The 11,097-nt window shown below is 32.7% G+C and overlaps 2 protein-coding genes across 2 annotated transcripts; one reads left to right on the plus strand and one right to left on the minus strand.

Annotated features, from left to right (window-relative positions):
- Window positions 1-1,854: 1,854 nt before the first annotated feature.
- LOC120623921 (protein PF14_0175-like) lies at window positions 1,855-8,360 on the plus strand. The gene is made up of 3 exons (XM_039890214.1): window positions 1,855-2,012; window positions 2,110-3,219; window positions 3,394-8,360. Exons 1-3 carry the CDS (start codon window positions 1,965-1,967, stop codon window positions 8,242-8,244), a joined length of 6,009 nt encoding a protein of 2,002 aa, XP_039746148.1. The 5' UTR covers window positions 1,855-1,964; the 3' UTR covers window positions 8,245-8,360.
- Window positions 8,361-8,468: 108 nt separating this feature from the next.
- LOC120623873 lies at window positions 8,469-10,422 on the minus strand. The gene is made up of 2 exons (XM_039890150.1): window positions 10,161-10,422; window positions 8,469-9,516 (listed from the first exon to the last, which is right to left on the minus strand). Exons 1-2 carry the CDS (start codon window positions 10,194-10,196, stop codon window positions 8,788-8,790), a joined length of 765 nt encoding a protein of 254 aa, XP_039746084.1. The 5' UTR covers window positions 10,197-10,422; the 3' UTR covers window positions 8,469-8,787.
- Between the last annotated feature and the right edge of the window lie 675 nt (window positions 10,423-11,097).

An 11,097-nucleotide genomic window follows, 5' to 3' on the forward strand; every position in this document is an offset into this window, starting at 1 on the left:
TGGTATTTCTATTCTGTTAATTATAGATATGTAAATTATCAGATGAATCTGATGAAGATTAACTTTTTATTTTTTTAAATATATAAATACATAAATTTTTGTACCAAGTTTATTAAAAAATAAAGTTATTTAAAGTTTAAAAAAGCTTTTTCACTGTATCTTATTTTACAAATTGTAGGACGTTGTTTCATTTGGGCAGAGAACACACTAACCTATTATGTCATATGTTTGTCCTACCGTTAGTAATGAAAAAAATGGTCTTGTGGTATTGACAACTTCTGAGTGTAGGACCCGGATAACGTACCACGCAATTTGTAGGACAATATGTCTGTTAAATTATATAAATATTAACTAAGTAAAAAAAAAGAACAGCTGGTTAGTAATCATTTATGATGACCTCGTTATCGATACATATTGGAAAGAGGGGACTCTTTGATCAAACCAGAGATTTTGTAGGACAATTTTCGAATAATTTAGATAATTGTCTTGAGATTTAATAAAAAAAAAAATCAGTTAGTAATAAATATTTGAGAATCATCAAATCAACATATTTTATCCTCGCTACTTCTGCTAGCTACCACAATCGAGAGTTTCGTACAGGAAATTATTGGGCGTCTCATCAAAATAAAGCTACTCACGGAAACTTAGCTTGATAGTAATCACGTGCAAAAATGGGCGATGGATCCTGTACTACTTGGAATGTATTATGTAAAAAAAAAAATTGAACTTCTAAGGTACGAGCTTTGAAAATCCTTCTTGATAAGATATGGTAAAGGATGCCTAGCCAAATGTTTTTAATATTCTTATTAAATGTTCACTTTATAAATAGCAAATATTTTTGAAAATTCATATTTTAGTTTATCGAGTGACTCCTTGGAAATCACATAAAGCACTCTTGTATTAGTTTACGACAGTTAAGGAATACACTAGTTACTAAGTGATGCATAGTTATTGCTCGAAGTACCTCTTAGAAGTAATTGAGTTTCCAATTTCATCATTATTTGCCTCAACCTATTTATTAATGTCCCACTGGCCAGTCTTTTAATCGAGGAAGAGTGAGGATTTATTGTTCCTTTACATCCTTAACAACAAATTAATGTTTAAAAATCGTTGTTAAACCTCAAACTATTAATATTTAAGGAATTTAATAAAAAGATCTTTGAAGAGGAGGTAATTTCCAGTAAAAAAGGTCCGCCTCTCTGTATTCTATCTTCATTATTTATAACTTATAATCTTTCTAGACGGCCTCCCGGATAGAATGAGCCATGGCTCATATTTTTACGAGCGTGATCAAGATTTCACGCGATTTTGAACTTGTTGACTAGGCCAAAGCTCCGCGCTTTTCAAATGTTGGTTGACGGGCTCCCTAGGCACGTTAGCTCGCGGCTAGTTAAACAAAGCAGTTTTTTTTCTTGCTATTATAAATAATAGATTTACCGAGGGTATTTTATGTGGGTTCAGCACAAAATAATTCAAAGGCACGACTTGTTGTTTTAGTTTTGGCATGATCTTTACGAGCGACACTCTGACGTAAACCATTCTTACGAATGTGTTTTTTTATAATTACTGCCACTTTTAGTTTAAAAGGGTTGTGATCCCTGTTGAATCGCAAATTGTGCCAGTCAGTCTCCACAAGCATTCGGAAAAGTTCCTCTCCGCATCAGACTCATTGTAATTATAAAATCTCCGCCTTATTTCGCTATACTAAAGATAACGTTGATTACCTAACATATTAAATGAAATTTTGATATACAACAATCCCCATTTTGTCCTATTGAAATAAGACGTTTGGCAATTCTATTTACGTGAGACAATGAGTATATGAGCTGTCCTTATGCTAACAAACTTCTTGTGTGACCGTACAAATTATCTATGATGAAGAAAATCTTGTTACTCCATTATACACTATTAGTAAAATAACAAGTGTGTTTCGTATCACCATAACACTGAACTGAAATGTGGTCATGGCTTTTAATAAACATAAAGAGAGTGATCTTTTTATACTCCTTTTGGTACGTACATTTTGTAAATAAATATTATTCAATGATTATGATATAACAATCTTAGCCTGCCTACAGCGTTTATTGACTTGTTTTTTTTTGTTTACAGACAACAGCGTTTATCATGCCAGTCCTAGCGACAACAAATATTGACTGCAAAGGGAAAGCTTTTCACTGTTTTAATTCAACGCATTTTAAAATATGCGTTGATCTCGGCGGTGTTTCCAAAACAGTTGACGACTTTCTTATACCATGCCCACCAAGTACAGTGTGTACAGAAAATAATTATTTTGAATGTGAATACCAAATTTCGACCACTTCTGCCGCAATGCCAATACAGAGTGATGTAACGAACGAATTTATCGAAAAAATTGAATCTACTCCTTGGGAATTATTTGATGTTACTACATTGCGTTCTGTAAATAATGTGGAAAATGTGACGCTGTTAGAAAACAGCACAATAACTTTATCTGAAATAGTGTCTGACGCAGTAGGTTTTGAAATAGATAATAATAATACATATGTTAATGACCTTCTAAATGAAGAGATTACCGCCAGTTATCCACATAACACGAAAAAAAATGACTTAAGTGACAGTGATAAAAGCAATTTACCTCAACAAGTTTCAATTTTGAATAAACAACTAACTTCTACAACAATAACTTCTGCTACGATTGATAATGTAAGCTCAAATATTTCATCTGCAGCGGTATCAGAAAATTATTCAGGTACTGCAAGTGATTTATCGATTGAATTAATTAACACTATCGTAACAACACCTTTAAGTACTGGTGAAGACGTGGATTTCACTCAATTATTTTCTACTGTCATTACTGATAATTTAAAGAAGTCAGATTCAACACGTAAAGTTAAAAACTACTTAACCAATGACATTTCGATTGGTGTATATGAACCTGTTACAACAACACCTATGAATAATATAAGAAACAATGATCTTATTTCAACAGAATTACTCTCGCCGCTAGAAACTGATAATTTAAGCACATCACTTGCCACAGAAAAGTCATCCATCTACTCAGGCTCGCAAAGTAAGATATCGAGCAATTTATATAAAGATGTGACATCAACATCGACAACTACAGTAAGCGAAGTTTCTGCATTCGCTAAATTATTTTCTCCATTTAAAACTAATGATTTAAGCCCAAGAAATTCATTCACAACAGAAAAAAGTGAAGTATTGGTAGACCTATTTAATTCTGTAACAAAATTAAATAATGTAGAAACTGAAAAATTAAATAAAGATTTCATTCCGACGACAATATCTTTTTACGACAACGAGAATGATATAAATGCTGAAAACGTTGTCAGATCATCGACAGATCACATTAATTTCTCTTCATTTTCTGATTATAACTTAGAAAGTACTCAAAAGTACAATACGATAGGCCCTCTAGCATTAGCTACTACTAAAGCAAATCCTATGAGTATTACAAATGTGGCAATGAAAAATGACAATTTGGAAAGTTCTTCTATCAAAGAAAAAAAACCGCCCATAAATAGGGTTGATCCGACTTCGACACATACGTCAGTGGCAGATTCTACTCTGACGGAAATAGCAATCTCCTCATGCACTGAAAGCGAAATATCGATTGATTTAAATAAAAACGTGACACCATCACCGAAGAATCAAGATTACATATCAACCAAATCATCTTATTCGAAGAAAAGGATGGATTTAACCCCAAATACAACAGCAGCTACAAAAGGAAATATAGTTACTAAAAGTGAAATATTGGTTGATTTATTCAATCCCGTTACAAAAGCACCTTTGAAGAATGTAGTAACTGAAGAATTTAATAAAGATTTGATGCCAACAACAAAATATTTTTCTGAGAACAAGAATTATATAAATGCTGAAAACATTGTAAAGGAGATTTCCTCAGATAACATTAATTTTTCTTCATTCTCTGATTATAATTTAGCAAGTACTCAACAGTATACTACAATACCCCCTCCAACGGGAGCTACTACTAAGACAAATGAGTTCAATGCTACAAATGTGGTATTGAACAGTTTAGAAAGTTCTTCTATCAATAAAGAAAGCACTCACATAAATAGGATTGTCAATACTTCGGCACATACGTCAACGGCGGATTCTGTTCTGGAGGACAAGGTAGCAATCTTCTCAGGCACTGAAAGCCAACCGTCGATTGATTTGTATAAAAAAGTGATACCAGCACCGAATAATCAAGAATTATCTTCTTTAGGCAATACTGTTTCCACCTCAACAGCAGCTCCAAAAAAATATATAGTTACTGAAAGTGGAATATCTGTTGATTTATTTAATACTGTAATACCAACATCTTTAGATGAAAAAGAAAATGAAGAATTAAATAAAGATTTCATACCTACGAAAAAATCTTTTTTAGTGAACGAGAATTATATAAATGCTGAAAACATTGGAAAGGGGTCATCGTCAGATAACATTAATTTATTTTCATTTTCTGATTATAATTTACTAAGTACTCAACAGTATACTACAATAGGCCCTCCAACAGGAGCTACTACTAAAGCAAATGAGTTAAATGCCATGAGGATTACAAATGTGGCAAAGAAAACGAACACTTTAGAAAGTACTTCTATCAATGACAAAAATTCGCGCACAAATAGGATTGATTCGACACAAACGTCAATGGCGGATTTTGTTCTCAAAGAAAAAAAAGAAATCTACTCAGACGCTGAAAGGGAAATATCGATGGATTTATATAAACACGCGATACCAGCACCGAAGAATCAAGATTATACATCAACCAAAATTCCTTCTTCACAGGAAAAGGTTGACTTAAGTCCAATTAATTCAATTACAACGGCAGCTACAAAAGAATATACAGTTACTGAAAGTGAAATATTAGTTGATTTATTTAATCCTGTTACAACAACATCTATGAATAATATGGAAACTGAAGAAATAAATAAAGATAACATACCTACGACAAAATCTTTGTCTGCGAACGAGAATTATATAATTACTCAAAACATTGTAAATGGGTCATCATCAAATAACATGAATTTCTCTTCTTTATCTGATTATAATTTTGCAAGTACTCAACAGTATACTACATTGGATCCTCAGATCCAAAATAATACAATTTACAATGAGTTAAATGCAGTGAGTTTTTATAAAAATGCAAGTGAATTTTATACAAATGTTGCAATGAAAACTTCTCAGGGATTGGAAGATTCTACGACTGCTGCTTCAGCAGCAGATGCTACTTTAGTAGCTTTAAATAATACTATGGAAGGATTTTCAATTACGGAACAGCATGATTTTGTGCCGTTAATAAGTAAAAGTAACCTAATTTCTGAAAAAATTGAAACAAGCTCATTATTAGATTCCGATGGTGGAAATGTTTATCAGAGTACAAATATGAAAGGTGTAAATTTGCAAAGCAAAGCTTCCACGATAAATTTAAACGGATGGTTTACAAATATTACAAAGAAAATTTCTAATGGGGCTGTTAAAGAAATTTTAATGCCTAAAAATGAATCTGACATTAAAGGTACAACGTCGCCAAGTGCGGATTTTATACCGAAAGTAACAAATGCTTACAGTGATGAAACAAATTTTACAGCACCTGTAAACATACGGTTAAATAACACTACCGATTTGTTTTTAATTCAGGACAATAATGTATTACCTTCACCCATAATGTTAGCAACTGAAAACATTGTGACGAAGTCATCAGATGTGTATGATACGACTATTAGAATCATTGCAGAATCACATATAACGAATACAAATCAAGACAATAACATGACCAATGCTAACCTATCAATATTGTATATAAATAATGAAACCCCACTGTATCCGTCAACTACAGAAAACCAAATACCGTTAAAGACGGAAAATGTAACATATGGGATGGGAATTAGTAAAAATGTAACTAAAATTGATATCTCAACGAGAATGATTATTAATGAACATAATTCTACAAGCGCAAAACCGGTAAATTTGAATACCAAGCCTCTAATATACTACAATAACAGTTACGCTGGTTCGAATGACAACATTTTCAGTAGCACAAATACTCAAACTACTACTGAGAATGTAGCTAAGTCATTAAGTTTGATCTTACAATCATCTGAAATAACCCAGACTAAGGACTCCTCCTCTAGGGAGGGTAATATTTTGCCGCCTCTTGTAAGAGATATACAAAATAGCTCGTTTGGTGAAGCTAAGAAGACTATTATTTTTCACACGTCACGGGATTTAAAACTAGACAAAGGTAGCACTTATAGTATAAGTAAAAAAGAATTTCCAGTTAGCACAGAATTTATTTTAACTAAAACTTCGAAAAATATTTTTAATGATAAAATCAGAACTATAGATGAAGATCAGGACAACATAACGCCAGCACTAGAAATCAATAATAATAGAATATCTTCCACAAGTTCTGGAATGCATATATTGGTCAGTACAGATAGACCAAGTCTGCTAAGGCCAGATTTACTCTATAACAAAAATAAATATGCCACGAATACATTAAAACCTATACCTTCACAGTTAAAAAATAGTAATTTTCAAAGCAATACCGCGCCAGCTAAAATCCAAAATGAAAATACTACAAAAGGGAATACCATATTAACTAATCATACTAAAGCTAATTCACAAATAACTCAGATGCAAATGAAAAAAACATCTATTCCCGAAAAAGAGTTACGTGTGAGTGCGACACCAACCATAGATTTTGTGGATATTGCAATAAAAAGTAAAAATATTTCAACTTATAGCATTTTATCAGACAATATAAACAATGAAAATAATAAAATTAAAGAAGAACCAACCAAAATTGTCTCAGAGTTTGGCGGTTTGAATATACAAGATAACATTGCTAAAAGTGTTTTGCTGTCAAATCAGCAGTTACAAAACGTAACACATAATAACGCAAATAACTCACAATTACACAAAAAGAAGAATATTGATTCAACGGATTATACTTACAATAAGTTAATTTTAGATGGGAATACCCAATCACCCTCGTTTGATAAAATTGATATTGCATTACAACCATTAAAAACGAAGATCGAAACAATATCATTGGGTGTAGAACGTAATAATGAAGCGAAGGATACATTGAGTAGAAACTTGGTCAATATTTCGGCAATAAATGGTCAACTTTTCCACAAATCGGCAGAGAGTAGAACTATACGGCCAAATTCCTTAATGAATAGGTCCAGCTCATTTTATTTACCTTCATTTAAAAATCATACATTTAATAATTCAACATCTAAAGTAATTAATTTAACTGATGTTAATAACATTTTTTTGGGTAACTTTATGAACAAACAACGTGAAAGTTTGGACACTGCCAATCAAAGTAGTAAATTCAATAGAACACAAATAATTACCAAATTAGTAGATAATTCAAGCACATCATCCTCTAATACATACAATATGTTTATATTGAAAATTAAAGTTCAATTTAATAATAAAAGCAACAATCTTGACAAGTATCATAATAATCAAAATGTACGAAAAACTACTGTTCGTGTGCTAAAAAACGATGACAAAGGATTGGAAAAAAATACTAATAAAACGAACATTGATTTAATGAATAGAAATGTATTTAATAGTGAAACTACTGAGTCAAAATTCAGCTGTAATAATCGACATCGTGGGAAATATTCTGATAAAAATAATTGCCAAAATTTTTACATATGCATAGGAAGACGTGAACCAATCTTTGGCGAATGCCCTAATAAAACAGTTTTTAGCGAAATTTCAAAACAATGCACTAAAAATCTGTCACATTGTATCAGGAACAATCAATTTCAGTGTGTATCACCAGGAAGGTTTATTGATATTTTTTCCGATCAGTTTTATTACATTTGTGTAAAAAAAAAAGAAGGGCACATAAGATTTAAATTGAAATGTCAGAAAGGATATCATTTGAATAAAACTAATCTTCAATGCGTTTTAGATTTATTTAATGGGTCTAAGTCTAATGAAGATAGCACAAAGTTTGATAGCGACAAAAGTACAACTGAAAGTAAATCTAAAGAAGATTCAAAAAGGAAGAACGAAGAAATGAAAAATTTCAAGGATTTTGAATGTAAAAAGGAAGGCAAATTTGTATATCAGAACGATTGTAGAAAATATTATCAATGTTCAAGAAGTAGTCGAACAGTTTTCCGCCGTAAGATCAAAAAGTGTGATTCCGACGAAGTTTTTAATAATGAAAAGAAAAAATGCGTAGATGAAGAGAGTTACGAATGTAAATAATTAAGGATATAGTTAATTATTTATTGCGTTTTTGTTGAATTGAGTGGAGCTATTTATAAGCAATGTCAAAGATCTTTTACATTACTAGTTATTATTTAAAATTTTATTTACAATTTGTTAATATTTATTTTATAGAGTAGGTAATTAAAGTAACGTCGCGTCTTATAATTAAAAATCCATTTAAATAAATTGAGTCTTTATTTTAATTTTAATTCAGTCTTATTTATTAATTACTAACTATAGGTATTACAATTATACATTCATTTATTTAACCATATTATGCTACACTTTAGCCTAGAAAATAGTACGCATAAATAAGGTTGCCCTGATGCCTGATGTATGCTTTGAAATTCTAATTAGCTTATTATGTAAAGTAAATTTAGCCTTTACTTTTATTTCACTCTTTATGGTTCAATGCCAATTCTGTTGTAACAAAATTTCTTAACGTAGTTTCCTTTCCTTGGGATACAGCATGAAAAGAGCAGCACTACTTTTGGACCTATATATAACAGAGTCGGCACCATTTAATCGCTATAACGTAATTTATCGAGGTTTCCGATACGCCGCACCCGAGTTTTGGATAAATTGATCCTGGTCATCTCGTTCCAAAGTTATGCAGAAGTTATTGGAGAATACCGTACACCGAACAGTGGACTCTCCTCTAACTGGTCGCGAAGGACAAAAATATGTCGCCCGCGTAGGGCTACCGTCTTGCGTGACTGTGAATCTGTAGCTTTTACAATCAATAGGTCTAAGACCTTGAGTATTTGAACTGGCACTTTGAGAAGATCCACCTCGTGTACTGTCCATTTTTCTATTCGATTGACCGTAGTATTGCACTTTTGTCTTCGTGGAATTGCCTAAAGGACATTTATACTTCTCAGGTGACGTACATGTTCGCGTATAACCGTTGAAAATCGTGTTTCCAGAACACTTGAATTTAATGCCTTGAAAGCGGTTCTTGTTAGGAATGCACAGAATGTATCCTTTGCAATCTGGTACACTTGTGTCTGCAATCCTTTCACTGCGATGGCATCGAAGGTCCCTGGTCAGGGATGGGTCAATGTAGTTTATAGAGTTTTCACAAACATCAGTGGACTCTTCATTGCAGATAGTGTTGGTCGGGCAAATGAATGCTGGACCCAGAATTTTGTCATCTTCGCACAACCGGAGTCTTGAAACTCCATCGCAAATAAAACCGTAACTACCACAATCAACGCTCTTACTGGTGAATATAGCGATAACGGAAGTAATGTTGACCACTGTATTTATCTGTAAAAGGCAAAAATTGTACTATTAAAACATTATGATAGCATTCCTAAACTATACTATGTATAATTCGTTGACAACAAAAGGGTACATATCCTAGAAATACGCTGCAGAGTAGAGCAAGAACGCAACTCTTTTTCTGGATAAAAAAAGTATCCTGTGACTGAAACCTAAAAATTGATCTTCGAACACGCATAGCGCGATGCTGAGTTCTCTGTGCTATATAGCTTAGTAGCTTGGACGCGACAAAGAACATGTCCAAGAAACTGGAAGCGTTCAAGATATGGGAGTACAGACGTACATATACTAAGAATATCTTAGTCAGACCTTGTATGGAATAACACTATGCTGCAGAGAGTGGGTAATGTTCTGGAGGTACTCATAACCAATAAAAGAACAAAGTTAGCATATTTTTGACAGTCAAAAAGTATGAAATACTGAATGTATGGCCGTAGAAGAGTATCGTGCCTCAAAAACCTACGACAATGGTTTGGGAAGAGCACCAAATCATTATTTAGTATCCGTCTCCAAAGTTTAGATAGCCCTAATGATTGCGAACCTTCGTAAGGAGACGGCACCCCAAGAAGAGAGAACTATAACTTAATTATTTATAAAATATTAAAATTAATAAAATATTGACTACTTACAATTACTATTATCAGGAGAGAATCGTATTTAATCATTTTAAAATTTTAAACCAAAGTCAAGGTTTTTGGAAGACGACCGGAGGACAACTAACGGAGGTAGTTTCTTTCTTGAAAACTTCGCACGTCACGATCAATTAGCATTCTTAACACCTTTTGGAGAAATGGTTCCGTGTCATTAGCGCACTGTGTCACCGTTTCTTTAGCAATATGAGCGAGAGTGTAGTATTTACATACGCATATTGTTTGCAGTATGACAGTACAATCTTTGAACTACTTTTCGCAATATGAATAATGTAGGTAGAATTCAGTACATATTCCTTGTGCTGTCAATGTAGGGTTCTTTAGCGAAAGCGGCATTTAAGGTGTTTACATTAAACGTACAGTACTTTGACGCACACAATAAGTGCATACGTTTAACGTAATGATATAAAAACTGCGCATCGATTTTGAAAATACTCTATTAGAGATGCTTGTACATAATTCCTTTATATTCTTAGAATAGATTCGAAATGCTTTCATAGCATTTTTCGAGTTGGTTCAACAAAATAGAGTTCTATATTGCCAAAAAGGTTCAATTTTAACAAATAACGTTATGTTTCGTTAAACATATATTTTATATTTAGTAAATAGTAGTTGTTTCCCGCGTTGTTCATCCGCTTTTATTACGGTTTTTGCAAATTCCCTAGGAACCTTTTGTTTCACTGGGATAAAAAGTAGCCTACGTTACTCTCGATCCTTATAACGAACTCTATGGCAAAAATCCAGTTTATTGGTTGCTTAGTTAGGGCGCAAAGGGAGAACAAACAAACGAACACGCTTCCTCAATTCATTCAGTGTCACTTCCACAACAATAAAACAAATTTAAAGAGTTTTAAAAAAAATTAACTCCTTAAGGCCAGGCTGTGGCTTGTGCCTAAGAAAAGGCCTTTAGAACCCA

The sequence above is a fragment of the Pararge aegeria genome, chromosome 5 (genome assembly GCF_905163445.1).
Source record: "Pararge aegeria chromosome 5, ilParAegt1.1, whole genome shotgun sequence".
NCBI lineage: Eukaryota > Metazoa > Arthropoda > Insecta > Lepidoptera > Nymphalidae > Pararge > Pararge aegeria.